We start from the raw sequence: 16,106 nt of genomic DNA, 5'->3' as shown, positions 1-16,106 counted from the left end.
TAGCATGGTATCAGAGCAAAGATCCTAGGATTTCTGCTCTGTCCGTTCCCTCAAGCAAACTCGGCCCTCCCATGAAGAACCTACCACCACTCCACAGTGGAAACAATTTCATCCTAACCAATCCTACCCCTATACTGAACACTACTACCCTAACTGACTCTACCATGAATCCTCCTGTTTCGAGTTCTTTTGACATGCCTCCGGAGTCCTCAGGTAACTATGGTTATTCTTTTAATATGAATAATTGTGATACCCAGTCCGATTGGATTATTGACTCTGGTGCCACAGATTATATGACATATGACCCCACTGATTTATCTTGTGATACTGTTCCACTTCGACGAAGTATTACTAATGCTAATGGCATCACCTTACCGGTAACTGGTGCTGGCACTGTACGCCTCATGCCTACTCTTTCTTTGCTACATACACTACTTGTACCTTCACTAAAGCATAAATTAATGTCTCTTGGCCAAGCTACTGAGCAATTGAATTGTTGTGTACTATTGTATCCGAAGTTTTGTTTTATTCAAGATATTCTCACGAAAGAGATAATTGGTCGTGGTACTAAGATGGGGGATCTCTATTTTGTGGACGATGTCAGTACATGATTTATTTGTTTGTTGTTCGGTTTCAGACTTTAAATGTGACACTTGCGTACTTGCCAAGAGTCACTGTGTCTCTTATCTGTTGAATTCTAATAAAAGTGATATTCCTTTTGGTCTTGTTCATTCGGACGTTTGGGGACCATCTCCGATTACTACTTCATCCGGTATTAGGTGGTTTGTAACGTTCATAGATGCAAACGGATGACATGGTTATACCTTCTTAAGCATAAAAGCGATGTGTTGCTGGCATTTAAGACATTCTACACCATGGTTCAAACACAGTTTTCTACTAAAATTCGGATTTTGCGTTCTGATAATGGTGGTGAATATGTTAATAATGATTTTACACATTATTTAACTAATCACGAAATCGTCTACGAGACTACATGTCCTCAGACTCCTCAACAGAATGGGGTGGTTGAGCGCAAAAATCGCCATCTATTAAAAGCGCGATCGCTATTGATTGGGGTGGATGTTCCCCGCTCCTCTTAGGATGTTGCTCTTCAGACTGCCACTTACCTTATCAACCGTATGCCATCCAAAGTATTGAATTTTCTTACACCTTTGCAAGTTCTTGCTACATTTGTGCCTCTACCGTCCGTTTTGGTGCTCCCACTGCGAGTTTTTGGATGTGTTGCCTTTGTTCATCTACATAAAAATCAACAGACAAAACTTGACCCATGTGCTCTTCGGTGTGTTTTCATAGGGTATGGATTACATTAGAAAGGGTACCGTTGCTACCACCTTCCTTCATGTCGGATGTTTACTACTATGGATGTTACTTTTTTCGAGTCTGAGATGTATTACTCTTCAGCTTCTTCCAACCCTTCTCTTCAGGGGGAGACACTGCATGACAAGTAGGTTTGGACCATGGCTGCTGCTACCACTGATCTTCCGTTGCCACTATTAGCCGAGCTCGTAGTGGCTGCACTGCCAGCCCAGCCAACAAAAGCAGCATCGCTGCCCACAAAACTAGCAGCAGACACTGCAATACCGTGCTTACCCACAGCAACAGTGCTGCCACTTGCCAATCTTGAGACTTCTACTGATACTAATCCCCCTCGTCTCAAAATATAGTACCACCAGATGACCATACTCCAGAGAATATTCTTAAGGTAAGATCTACTATCCCTATTGATGTATCCGATATTTTGAATTATCAGTTACCTTTCAGGCATAACCGGGGAAAGCCACCTAATCGATATTCACCGGAAACAATGAAAGGCTCTAAATATCGCATTACCAACTATGTGTCATCACATAAATTATCAGAACCCAGCAAAGCTTTTGTACAACAAATATCCAATGATAGCACACCAAGTTCATTGAAGGCGGCACTATCTAATGATCGATGGACCAAGGCAATGGAGGAAAAAATGGATGCACTTCAGAAAAATCAAACATGGGATTTAGTTCTGCTACCCCGAGGAAAGAAGAAAGTGGGATGTCGATGGGTGTACACCATTAAGTACAAAGCTGATGGGTCGATTGAACGATACAAAGCACGATTAGTGGCCAAAGGATACACTTGGACGTATGGTGCTGGTTATACAGAAACATTTGCTCTTGTAGGAAAGATTAATACGGTAAAAGTGTTACTTTCGTTGGCAGCTAACTTGGATTAGCCATTACAGCAATTTGATGTGAAAAATGCTTTCTTACATGGTAATCTTAAAGAAGAAGTGTATATGGATATTTCACCTGGTTATGCATCGGTTTCACAACCTGGATTGGTGTGTAAGTTGAATAAGGCATTGTATGGATTGAAACAATCACCTCAAGCATGGTTTGGTAGGTTCCGGATGACTATGAGGAAGTATGGGTTCAGGCAGAGCAATTCCGATCATACATTTTTCTTGAAACGTCGAATGGGTAAATTGACGGCACTTATTATTTATGTGGATGATATGCTTGTTACAGGTGATGATAAAGAGGAAATCTCAAGGCTAAAAGATTACTTAGCAATTGAGTTCAATGAAAGATCTTGGTGGATTGAAATATTTCTTGGGTATAGAAGTAGCTCGATCTAAACAGGGTATATTTCTATCTCAAAGAAAATATGTTCTTGACTTGTTAGCTGACACCAGAATGCTTGATTGTAAATCGGCTGACACCCTTATAGTTCAAAATCACCATCTTGCCATGCATCGTGATCAAGTTCCCACTAACAGAGATCGTTATCAAAGGTTAGTTAGGAGGTTAATTTATTTATCTCACACCAGGGCTGATATTGCATACGCAGTAAGTGTTGTTAGTCAATTTATGCATTCTCCGAGTAAGGCACATATGGGTGCAGTTGAACGCATTCTACGATACCTGAAGTCCTCACCAGGTAGAGGTATCATGTTTTCCAAGAATGATCATTGCCGAAAAGAGGGTTACACGGATACAGATTAGGCAGGCAACGCTACTGATCGTCGGTCCACATCTGGTTACTTTACATTTATGGGAGGAAATTTAGTGACTTGGCGGAGTAAGAAACAGAAAGTGGTTGCTTTATCAAGTGCAGAGGCGGAATACAGGGGTATGGCAAAAGGAGTATGTGAACTATTATGGCTTCAGAGGTTACTTGGTGAACTTGGGTATCCTTCGAATTCAACCTCAGATTTATTTTGTGATAATAAAGCAGCTATCGATATCTCACACAACCCAATTCAACATGATCACACAAAATACGTGGAAGTTGACAGACACTTCATTAAGGAGAAGTTGGATGGGAATATTATTTAATTCCCGTTCGTAAAGTCAAAGGATCAATTAGCGGGTATCTTAACTAAAGCTATTGCAAGTCAAGCGTTTTACAACTCTCTTGTCAAGTTGGGCATGAACGACATTTATGCACCAACTTGAGGGGGAGTGTTGGAGAGTTGACTTTTTTTAATTAGTTTAGTTACCTTTTTTCGAGTTCTTATAATCATATTGTAATTAGGTTATTTGATGTTTATTTCTTTCCTTGTAAATCACTCTTGTACATTATATATTTTCCTCCTTGGTGAGAAGAATTATATCAGAAAATTAAGCCTCAAAGATAAGCTCTAATTAACAGATAGAACATGTGGTTCCAACCATCCTAAGAAAATCTGAAAAAAGTTGAGCACCTCCCATAAAAGTTGAAGGCGTTCACAGGCATCCTTGGTCATTTCCTTGACCATTATTGTCTTCAGGAAGTGTAGGACTTTTCATTACCTGCAGGAGTCTCAGTGCCGTTAGCACCCCTTTTAGTACTCCTTGAGCTAATTCCTCATTGTTTTCACGCATTAAGCTTAGGAATACGTTTATTTGCTAATATGATGGCTGGTCATAGTTCAGGAAAGATTTTAAGTCCACCGTTTCATTTATATCGAATCTTATTATCAGAATATCTTATATAGTCATGATTCAATTCAGATCTGCTGCACTTACCTTTGATTGATTTCTCATTTTTCGGATCTGATTGGAATCGATGACTTACGCCTATTTCTTAGGACGTTTAAAGAGTGCGACTGTACCGCTTAGTTAAAAAGGTCTATTTGATTCAATTCATGAATTAGCCCACTATGAGTTTACTGCATTTGCATTTAAAAATATATTAAATTATAGATTTTTTATGATAATTATTTATCGTCTTAAAGCTGTGAATATATATATATATATATATTCTCTTCTTTTGACACTTCAGAGAAGGATTCCACAAGCACTCAAGCAGCTCCTAGGCAATGTACGTAAGGTTCATGTGAGAACTCGTATTTTTTATACTATAGTTAATAGTTTCATGTGGGAGGTTCAGGGTTCGATCTTCAAGTTGGTGAGTCTGCTTAATTGTGGTCATGAGCAGGGTGAAACTCTCATTAGCCTCTTTAAGCCCGGAAGGAGTGAATAACTGTGACTTACCGTTAGTTGTCCCCCTTTTATAAAAAAAAAAAAAGAAAAAAGAAATAGTTTCATTACATTTGAAACCCATATAGAGACCCATGTTTTGCACATAGATCAAACAGTACCTGACCCATTTCTCTATTTTCAATTCAATCATTTATTTTTGTTAAGACCTAATTCTTACATTAATTATTGGGTAAATTACATAAAACTACTTTAACTATGGGTCGAACCACAATCTCATAGCTCATGTTTTAAACATTACAATGTCAGACCTCTGTTAAATTTTCTGTCAATTTCGCTGTTAAGTGATGATGTGGCAGGCATAGGGCTCACCTAACTAAATTTAAAAAATTAAAAAATTAAGAATTTTTTATTTAGTAATTAAAACTAAATTAAAAATAAACTTTCACCCTCATTTCTCTCCAAAACGCCTCATTTCTCTCTAGAACGCCAGCTGTCCATTCTTCCTCCCCTCACTCCCACTCCTCTCTCCCATTTGCCAATATCACCCCCACACTTGCCAAATTGTCACCGCAACTCCCATACTCAGAAAATCATACTAACCCAAACCAAATCCACAAAATCATACCATCCCATCCTAAACCCAGAAAATAAAATCATACCACATCCCCATCCTCCCCCGTCTCCTCCACCTATTCTCTCTAACCAATTCCGCCATCCTCACCTCACTCTCTCAATCCCAAATCTGATTGGACTCTCATGCTCATTGTTGTTGAAAAGGGCTTCTGTCGATTCTACAATCAAAACAGCTATTGAAACTACGCAATCACCAGGAAAGGTGATAAACTCTAGCGTTAGGCTCAAAGTGTGACGGTGGTGGAGGGTGTTGGACGTTGGATCATAATCTAATGACTAATAGGTCTACACAGTTAATCTAAGAATGGCTTGGAATATAAATAAAATTATGATTTAGGTAATAGCTATAGCTTGTACCACAAGTAAAGTTAATATATTTTGAATTTCCTTGGGAAATAAGGGCTCCTAATTCTATCCTATATGGAATGAGATTTGGTGTATCAATTATCTTTGATTGCAAGGAATCCTAATGACATTATTATGGGAGGATTCATTAGGGTTAAGTCATTTAAATACAAGGCTAAGGTCCCTGCTTGCAACACACAGAAACTCAGATGAACGCTTCATTAGTTCAAGTTTAAAAAAGTGTTGAGTGTGCAGAAGACTTTGGTTAACTAACATATTATTTTTAGGATTACAATATGTTATCCATTATATGAAGAAGCCTGCCTATGGTTCATTCTATTCTGCACAGCTCTGTCAAAGATGGTTCATATTTACTACATGCATTTTTGACTTCAAGTACTCTATTAATCGTGTATCATCTATGGATTCTTCTAGGTTAGTGTTTTTAGTTGTTTATGAAATATATAAAGTCTAACAGTTGGTATCAGAGCATGTCATAATACAACTAAAGACCTACTTGGTAAACCCTAAAAGTTTATGTCTTGAATCGATGACATATTTTAAGTTTTGCTCAATTTTCATACTCATGTTTCACGGCAAAAGGAATTGGTTTTCAATATGAATTGTGTTCTAACCTAATTCATACTGAAATCTGAGATAACTATATATTAAAACTTGTCCTTTGACTGGAAGGAATATTACAACCTATTAATTGATATTGCATCCTATTTCGATTTCATTGTCCTATTGGATTTATACATGTTTATTTGCTTTATCACAACTACCTTAATTGAGTCTCCTATGTGGTTGTGAACATATAATTTGAGATGTTAAAATTAAAAAATTATGAAAAAGATATTTAAGTATATTCGTCATGATCTAGAACTTCATGAAGTTGGCATATGTATATATTAAATAGCATGATGACAAACCTTTTTTGCCACATACATTTTTCGGCAAAAGGGGTAAAAATGGTTCTTAAACCTATTAATTTTCCTTTTTTATTTTTATTTTGTTGACATAGAAAATTTCAGGAATGTAAATAGGCATATATATATATGTATGTATGTATGTATGTGTGTGTGTATGTGTGTGTGTGTGTGTGTGTGTGTGTGTGTGTCACAACTCAATATATACAATATATAGTTTTTTCTAACATATGGTTCAATTTGACTTGAGTTCCTTGTTCAAGTTTTTTGATAAATTACTTTTTGGAGATTCTCGGTACTACTAATGTATTGTGTTTCATGTTATTGGTTAATTCACATACATTGAAGTCCTGATATGTGTATAAATATATGAAAAATTTGATAGCATCAAAGTGGTAATTTAAAGTGATTTTGATTACCTATTATTCATTTAAGTTTATGTTATATGCTATCAGTGGTACTTACAGTCTTGCAATTCATATGCACATATGTAAATCTCATGTTTGTCTTCAGTGATATACATATTTTTCAGGCATGATAAGTCTGGAATGCATTCGGTGAGGTATGCATATGTTCAATCTATGTCTATTTCAATGGATTTTAATTTAAAGGTCATAACCATGTATGGCTTAGTTTTCAGCTCTAACTAATGATACTTTATGACCTTGAATATATATATTGCTTATGTTATGGCCCATGCTTTGGTATTATGAGATTAATTAACTATTGTAACAATAATATGCAGACTATATTATTAACTTAATATCAAGAATATAGTATGCACACTATATTCACTTGCTGGCAAATTATACATCTCTTCACATACTCTGCAACATCCCGTTTCATCCCATAACAATTGTAGAATGGGCGAATAATGTGATACAACTTAGTACTGCCCAAGTGCATGGCATACGCCGAAATGTGAGCTTCATCAATGTCACATCCTAACTCTGTCGTTGCACGATATTGTCCGCTTTGGGCTTACCATTCTCTTATGGTTTTGTTTCTGGGAACTCAGACGAGAACTTCCTAGTAGGTCATCCATCCTAGGAATGCTCTAGCCCAAACTTGCTCTTCGAATTCACTCTGCTGTTCGGTGTGGATGTGCTGGCGAGGACGCTGGATTCCCCTTAAGTGGCGTGGATTGTAAGATCCCACATCGACCAACAGAGAGGGGGTGATGTGCCTTATATGTACATGCTCCCCTCCCTATAGCACGAGGCCTTTTGGGAACTCACTAGCTTCAGATTCCATCGGAACTCCGAAGTTAAGCGAGTTCGGGCGAGAGCATTCTTATAATGGGTGACCCACTGGGAAGTTCTCGTGCCAAGTCCCCAAGAACAAAACCGTGAGGGAATGGTAAGCCCAAAACGGACAATATCGTGCTACGGCGGAGCCGGTCTAGGATGTGACAATCAAGAATTTCCTTTTTCACGACTTCATTGTTTTAGGCATAAATAATCTATTTCACATCGTCAAGGCTCTACCTCTCCAGATCCTTAAATCTCACCTTAAACCATTCTACACATGTTCTTTCAGGTCTGCATACTGTTGATCGTGCTCTTAAGCTTCCCGAACCAGATCCCCCAAAACAAGCATAATTTGGAAGTGCGCCAACAATGCTCCTTATGGATTTGGCATCACTGCAACGCTGATTCCTTTAAGACAAAACAATAGCGAAACATGGATAGTTTGCATGGAGATAAGCTGTCCATAGGATTTCTAGCTAAGAGCGTCTGTTACGACATTTGATTGACCATGATGATACTCAATAGTGCAATCATAGTCATTAATGAGTTCCATCTACCTTCTCCTTCTCAAGTTTAACTCCTTCTGGGTGAAGATGTATATCAAGCTCTTATGATTCGTAAAGATGCGACACTTCTCACTGTATAAGTAATGTTGCCAGATTTTCAAAGCAAAGACTAATGCTCCAAGTTCCAGATCATGAGTGTGGTAATTTTTCTCGTGAGGTTTGAGTTGTCTGGAAGCATAAGTGATGACTTTCCCATGCTGCATCAGAACACAACCCAAGCCTGACAAAGATGCATCCTTATAGATTTCAAACTCACAACCATATTCCGGAAGAGCAAGGACGGGGGCATGAGTACGACGATGTTTAAGTTCTTGGAATTTTCATCCTATTCGAATTTGACTCACTTCTGTGTTAATTTAGTAAGAGGCAAGGCAATCGCTAATAAATCCTGCACAAAGCGTCGGTAATAACTTCTGTGACATTCCTCGGTTATTTTCACATAGACATTGTAGAAATCTTTTGGGTGTTCACACAAAATCCCTTAGCGGAAATCACATGTCCGAGGAAACTGATCTGGTCGAGCCAAAATTGACACTTACTAAACTTCACATACAGCTGATGCTTCCTTAACTTCTCCAATACTAACTTCAAATATTTTGTATGCTCGATATTACCCTTGGAGTAAATCAAGATGTTATCGATAAATACAATCACAAACCAATCAAGATACATTTTGAAAACTCTATTCATCAAATCCATGAAAGCTACAAGTGCATTCGTTAAACCAAAAGGCATGACACAAAATTCATAATGTCCATACCAAGTGCGAAAAGCTATCTTTGGTACATCCTCATTCCGGATCAATAGTTGATGGTAACTCGAACGAAGATCGATCTTAGGCCAACTCCAACCTATGGCCTAAAACCTATAATTCCCATTCTATTCCTCCCAATCCATTCCATCCCAAGTTCTAATTTGGACCTAAAACCTAAAAAAAGCTAGATTTAGGCCAAGATTAGTGGTGGAGCCCCCACCCACATGAGGGTGTCTTTCACTTGTTTGCCAATAAAATTGAGCCCAACGGCTCTTTTGGTTGATCAACGACTCACATTCAAATGGAATGTTGGTTATCCAACGGTCGACATTTAATTTAGTTAATATTTTTGTTTTATATTTATAAATTTATTTAATCCAACGACTGAGATCGAATATGATCAAATCTAATGGTAAAAAAAAAAAAAAAAAAAAAAGATCTGACGACCCAAATTTAAATTCAACGGTTAAAATAATTATAAAAAAATATTTAACTCAAAATTCACCCAAAAACTCTATAAATACCTATATATTTGTTGAAACATCCACACAAAACTCACTTTTCTCCTACAATTCTTCCAATTTTTCTTTCTACCATCTTCCAAAACCATGTGTTTACTCATGTGTGTTTATACATCTCTATCATGTGTTTCATATTCTTCTATAGTGTTTCATAAGTTTCACTTGTCAGTTTAGTGATTTTTCAATGTTTATAATAATTTAAATATTTTTGGGTTAAAATGTTCATAAAATTAATTTAGGATAGTCTATATATATATATATATATTTTTTTTTTTTTTTAAAAAAAAGTTAATTTAAAAAAAAAGGCCTAAATTCGTTCTTTAATAATCTGGGTCTAAAATTTTAGGCTAAAAGGGTTGGAGCAGAAAAGTTGTTTCTGGATTGGAACCTAAATTTTCTGGGCTAAAAATTTTAGGTTTTAGGCCAAGGGTTGGAGATGGTCTTTACAAGAGTACTCTAGGGAGACATACTCGGTTGGACATAGCCTTTGTCCACAAGATCTTGAAGTTGAATTTTCAATTTCCTCGATTCAGTTGGTGTCATTTGATGTGGTGATAAAGAAATAGGGTTAGAACCTGGAATTAAGTCTATGGTGAATTCAACTTCCTTTGCAAGTGGTAACCCTGGAAAATCTTCAGGAAAAACATCGGTGAATTCTTTCACCACTAGCACATCCTCAGCACACGAAGAAGGTTCACCCTTGGTGACCATATGAGCCAAGAATCCCTCACAATCCTTCAGTAATAACTTCGTCATCCTGATGGCAGAAATAATACTATTTTGAAGAATCCTTCGCTCACCTTGAAATGTGATTGCTGGTCGTCTAGACCAATCAAATGTCATCAATTTATCTTTATAATTGACATCCGCATTGTGTTTGGATAGCCAATCCATTCCCAAAATGATATCGAACTCCACTAGTTTAAAAAGAGTCAAATTGGCATCCATAAGTTCTCTTCGACAATAATTAGGCAATCCCTAAACTCCCATTGTGCACAAAATAAATATCCATAGGCAATTGTATAAACATATCAAACCCAAGGGATGTAGGTTACGGGTTCACAACCTGTGCAAATGGTGGAGATATGAAAGAATATGTAGCATCCGAATTAATCAGAACATGAGCCCAATGACAAAAAACAAGTAACGTGCCCATGATGACTTTGGGATCCTGCTTTGCCTCCCGCTGAGTCATGGCATTGATAAGTCTGTGGGCTTGTCGTCATGAACCACCACTACGACTTCCACGAGTCCTAGCATCCTACGTATTGGGGCCTGCTCGGTACCCTAAGTACAAATGCCAGAAGTTGCACTAGAATACTGCGATTGTCTCTGAACATGATTCTGAGTTCCTGAACTACTACTTCCACCATAACCTGAACCAAAAGTAAGATTCTCAAGTGAGTGCGTAGTAGCGCAATTACAGGCAATGTGTATAGTGCCACCACACCTGAAACATGTGCTTGCATCTGTAATACATTCTCCCCGATGACGCATACCACAACGCGCACAAACCGTGACAGCTAGATTAAAGTAACTGAAAGACTATCTCATCATCTCATTGCCAGATCCCTCATTGGAAGATCCCAAACCTTGACCACAACGTTTGAATGAAAATGAGTGTCTAGGGCCAAAAAAGAAGAAAAAGTGAAAGGCTTCGTCATGCTCCGAGATTTGAAACCTCAACCTCGCTGATTCTGATTTCGAGGCTAATTCTAGGTAACTCTGTTATAACGAGACTGTTCAATCTTCAAAGCTGTTTGAATCATCTCTTTATAGGATGCATAAGTTTGTGGTGCCAAAAGTTCACAGATGTCATCATTCAGAGCAATTTCAAGTTGTACAATCATCTGTCGAGGGTTCCCATAGACCAGAAGGTGGTGTCTCGCCAATCGTCAAATAGTATTATCCAACTCTATAATCGTTAAGTTGCCCTGGCAAAAACTTAAGAATTCTCTCCTTCTCAACTAGTATTTGGGGCTCAAAAAGTGTTTACTAAAGAGTTTCTTGAAAGTAGCCTAAGTCATCATCGAGTTAGGTGGCCGAGAATCCTTTACTAATTTCCACCAAAATCTCGCATTACCATGGAGAAAGTAACATGTCGTCTTCACCTACTCAGCCACTGGTAGGACATACCCTCCAAAGTGTCCTCCATTTACTCAAACCAATCCTCGGCCTTTTCACAAGCACCAACTACATTCAACTTAGTAACACCGTGGATCTGAGCAATTTCCATGTAAGTATGACTCTGCTTGCTATTCTTAGGGAAATCATGTCGTAGAGCAGAGGTCAATTGCTGAATTCCACCTTTTAAACCAGAACAAGGCCAACGAGGCACATTCCCACCATAAGTATCCATGATTCTAATAAGAGGCAAAAAAGATTTAGAAAGACGAAATATTGTGGTTGCGTGAAGGATTATGACTACTAAGTGGAAAGAATGAAGTCCTAAATATGTTCTGATACCAATTTAACACGCCTCGGTCCTGGTGTCTGAAGGACAACTAGATGGTCACGAGCTGGTCGACACCCGAGGGTGATGCAAGCCATTGTATGAATGCATACGCTGAGAACATGTGAAACGTGCATAATAATTTCGCGTGTAACTACGCAATATAATATTCAAGTACAAACCTTAATAAAATATAATATTCAATTGCCAACAATTTAAAAGTGATAATGCATGACATATTAAAAGCATACTACTAATTTGAAATACAAGCGAAAGGAATATTAGAAAGTGCGATTGCAAGAGATGTCCTATGTAGAGAGGAAGACACAAATTCATTGATATGGGAATGCCTCGTAGCTCGAGTCGTATGCCTCGTTCCTAGATCCTGAGGGGGCACAAAACAAAGCATGAGTGGACCAAGTTTATATATAAGTAATACTGAAACAATTACTCTTCAAACGTACTAACCCCTAGTTTTAGAAAAACTCATATAGCTAATAAGTAATAGGTTTTTTGAAAATCCTAGCATGCCATAAAACCTTCATAAAACATATATCATATATAGTGTGCTTCATAGTGGTATCACAATCACCCAAAGACCCTACATCGCCCGCCTGAAGGCATATATAAATCTTCCCCCCAATGGCCCTACATTGATGACCTGAAGGTATATATATCTAAATATCCACTAAGCACAACAAATTATAAACATAATCTTTCCAAAATATATCTCATCAGAGCTTAATAGCTCAAACATCATATCATAAATCATAATCTTAAATATCTTAGTAACATAATTTCGATAAAGCATGACATTTCATAAAGCGTAAAACCGATAACTCAATAAACGTTTCTTAAAATGTAGTCATAAAATCATGCTTTTCATGTATGCATTTCTAGTAATGAAATTATGCATTTTGGAAAGGGTCCACTCACAGATACTTCGTCACCGAAGAGCCGTTCGAACTACGGAGGATGGAAACACCACTAACAAATGCACCTAAGCACATAAAGGGACCAATTAATAAAACTCTACTAACACAATTGAACTTGGGAAAACGAATGAAAAACCTAAGGATGGACCTCGGTTTCCCCCATGCGCCACCACAGGGCGGTGGCCTAGGAGGGCATGCTCTAAGATGGACGGTGATAGAGCACAGTACCTCTGGTAGAGACGCGTGTGCTCTATGCGGTGGCCATGGCAGCCCTCTATGCACACCCATGTGCGGCCTACGAGCCACCTTCAAAATTCTAGGAATTTCTCAAATTTTTCTCCCAACTTCAAGAGCCCATTCCGAGCTCGATACAAGTCCAAATTGAGTGATTCAAAGGCCAAAATGTAATTAGGAATGTGGAGAAGAGATTCTTACCAAGTTGGGACATAATGGTGGCTAGATTTGGCCAGAAGATGGCCAAATGACTAAGGCTTAAAAAATTCTAGATTTGCACAGTAAATTTCTTTGAGCTTTTATGTGTTTATGCACCACCAAAACCACCCAAAAACTTACTAATCGTGAACCTAGACATAATCTACAATAATAGGGACCAATTTTGATGCTTACCTTCGTCAGAGATGGCGAGAAATCGTTGAAGAAGTTCGTTGCATAGTAAATGCACTGTGCAACACGGGGAGAGTTTTCGAAATGTTTTTCTTTTCTTTTTTGGTTTAAAAACTAGTAGGGACTACAAGGGAGAGTGGTGGTGTAGTCATGGTTGTTGTTGCGTGCTTCTGGTGCCCTCGGGGAAGGCTGGTTTGAGAGAGAACTTAGAGAGAGGGATATTTTCAGAAAATAATAGAGGGAAGATGGAAGAGGGAAGAGAGGGTCACAGGGAAAAGGGAGGGGATTGGGGGACAAGAATCTATTGTGAGCCCTAGTGGCTCACACATTAAGTTCACTAAAGAGGAAACATGAAATATTCGAAAAACATTCGACGTTTCGTAATGTAAAATCTTCGTTGTAACTCCAAATTCGAATATGTTCGTGCCCACGCATTAGTGGTAATGAGCACAATAAGAATAAACTAAGAAAATTAGTAATACACGTCATGACGATATGGTCAACGAAAGTCAATGTTCATGCCTCAACGGCAATTTGGTAATTTCATAAGTTCGATAAAATAAAATACGACAAATTTAGGATGGGGTGTCACAACCTTCGTTTGGCAATCAGTTGTCACAGGTTTCACAGAGTCCATACTTTACACTAAGCCACTAGTAGAACCAGTAAGACTAGTCGCATTGTTGTTTGGGGATATAGTCATATTGTTATGACTTCTAATGCAATTCAATCAACTAAACTATGAATTTTTAGCAGCCCTTGAATCAATAGAATGGATTTGTTGTGTCCCATTCACCCAAGAACATCTCAAAAACATTGATCTTATCATAACTATTTGCATGTCTTAATAATAAAATTTTCTATCGACAAGCATGCTTATTTAGTAAAGTAAGAGAAAACATACAATTTTCTGTTTTAATTAGACGCCATGTTTTAAAACATGTGAAACTAATTTCATCCAGGATCTTAACCATGCATTAATTCTATATATGCATGATATGAAAAATAGCTGCTATCGAATTGAAAAACTGAAAGCAATTTTGGCATGATTTATGCAAAATATTAGGCAACAAAAGTATTGATATATAAGAATAGTTTTTCCAGTTTTAGTTATTTATATCAATTGTTTTCGGTTTCATCACATATATTAAATGGAAATTGTTAACCAGTCCTAATATAGATTGAGTGTGCAGTAGCATGTCATTTTATAAAACAAATTGCAAACAAAAATCTGGGTAGCAGATTAAAAACCTGATACATGTCTTATTCATATATAACTTATGAGTTTAATACGATATATCCCTTGATTGTGCAAGGTACCTTTTAACATGCATTTAATCATATGTCTCAACTAGCACGTTAATACAACGATAATAGATATTCATGAAACAAATGTGATTTAGACACATTGCAGGGATATACTTTGAAACTTGTCGGAGAACTTGTGTGTACAGTTGTTATTTGGGGGCTTACTCGTTACCCTTAGACTATTTCAGCAGTATTGACATTATTTTTCAGTTTACTTGCACAGTATCCTGAGCATGAGGTACTGCTAAAAAAATAGAGAAAATCCAAATTCTGCACTTACGGTGGACGAATATAAATCGATGACTTTTACCCACCATGTTAGTTCTCTTAACTCGTGTTGTTTTCTACCTTGAACATTAGTATAGAGTAAGTGTTATAACTTGCTGGACTTTGGGAAACTATAGGTTGTCAATGAAACTCTTAGGCTGAGTAATGGTAGCCCAGGCTTGTTTCGTAAAGCATATCCCGGTAAATGGTAAGTCCTCAATTAAAATTGGTTAGGCCCCTTGTTACTTCCTACTTAAAAATACTAGTTTAGTTTGTCAATTAAATGTTTGTAAATGCTTTCAAGGATACACAATACCGGCTGGGTGGACGATTTTGCTTGTTACCCCTGCTCTTCATTTAACTTCCGACACGTTAGGATCAATTGGAGTTCAATCCATGGCGTTGCAAGTACGCGTCTGTCTTTGAAAATTGAGTATCTGATCACAATCATAAAACTATCCTACAGCGCTAACTTTGTTTGCGTATTTATGTTCTGTGTGTTATTAGGACCTTGATTCCCTTGTTATATCTAAGAACTTCATGCCGTTTGGTGACGGATTAAGGCAATGTGCTGGGGCTGAGTACGCCAGAGCGTTCTTGTCCACCTTTCTTCATGTTTTGGTCACCAAATATAGGTATATTTCACCACTCCCCTCGTATTTTGATCTCAGCATCTCACCAGAAGTAGCAAATCCAGACTCTGCCTACATGTTTTGTGACAGAGCTTAAATCATTTTTTCGATTTCTGGTTTTTGACAGAGCTTAAATCATTTTTCCATATTGTTCAATAGGATTTCTTGAAGTCCTATGTTGGCATTCGGGGATGGCGCTCACATTAAGTTCTCTGAGAAGAAAAAAAACTGAGATAATTTTAGTTGTAATAATTTAGGGCTGGCCCTAAGCAGGTGGATGCTATGAGATTGGATACTAAAGTGCCGCCCTCTAGTTATAGAATGTACTAGAAAATTGTCCGCGCGTTGCTTGGGTTTTGAAACCATAACATAAGACAGGCATGAATAATTTCAACAAAAAGACGGAGGATGTGAAGTTTCTATACCGAAGGTTTCTATTCTTGTACAACCAAACAATAAAATG

General features: G+C 37.6%; 1 protein-coding gene across 1 annotated transcript; it reads left to right on the top strand.

The window, feature by feature from the left end:
* The first annotated feature begins 1,825 nt into the window (after window positions 1–1,825).
* LOC103962452 (cytochrome P450 85A1-like) lies at window positions 1,826–15,740 on the top strand. The gene is made up of 5 exons (XM_048569160.1): window positions 1,826–2,194; window positions 14,968–14,982; window positions 15,149–15,212; window positions 15,316–15,419; window positions 15,519–15,740. The coding sequence occupies exons 1-5, from the start codon at window positions 1,826–1,828 to the stop codon at window positions 15,738–15,740; spliced, it is 774 nt and encodes a 257-aa protein (XP_048425117.1).
* The last annotated feature ends 366 nt before the right edge of the window (window positions 15,741–16,106 follow it).

This window comes from the organism of the source record quoted next, unplaced genomic scaffold, assembly GCF_019419815.1.
Source record: "Pyrus x bretschneideri cultivar Hongxiangsu unplaced genomic scaffold, Pyrus_bretschneideri_v1 Contig10, whole genome shotgun sequence".
In the NCBI taxonomy this organism is placed as follows: domain Eukaryota; kingdom Viridiplantae; phylum Streptophyta; class Magnoliopsida; order Rosales; family Rosaceae; genus Pyrus; species Pyrus x bretschneideri.
The sequence above is the reverse complement of the archived record's forward strand: the minus strand, read 5'-3'. Positions and strand labels throughout refer to the sequence as shown.

Excerpts from the sequence above, each read along its gene's own strand:
- LOC103962452 (XM_048569160.1), top strand. The coding sequence starts at position 1,826 with ATGAAAGGCTCTAAATATCGCATTACCAACTATGTGTCATCACATAAA. Across the intron at positions 15,213-15,315 it reads GTTTCGTAAAGCATATCCCG|GATACACAATACCGGCTGGG; the intron begins GTAAATGGTAAG and ends AATGCTTTCAAG. Across the intron at positions 15,420-15,518 it reads TTCAATCCATGGCGTTGCAA|GACCTTGATTCCCTTGTTAT; the intron begins GTACGCGTCTGT and ends GTGTGTTATTAG.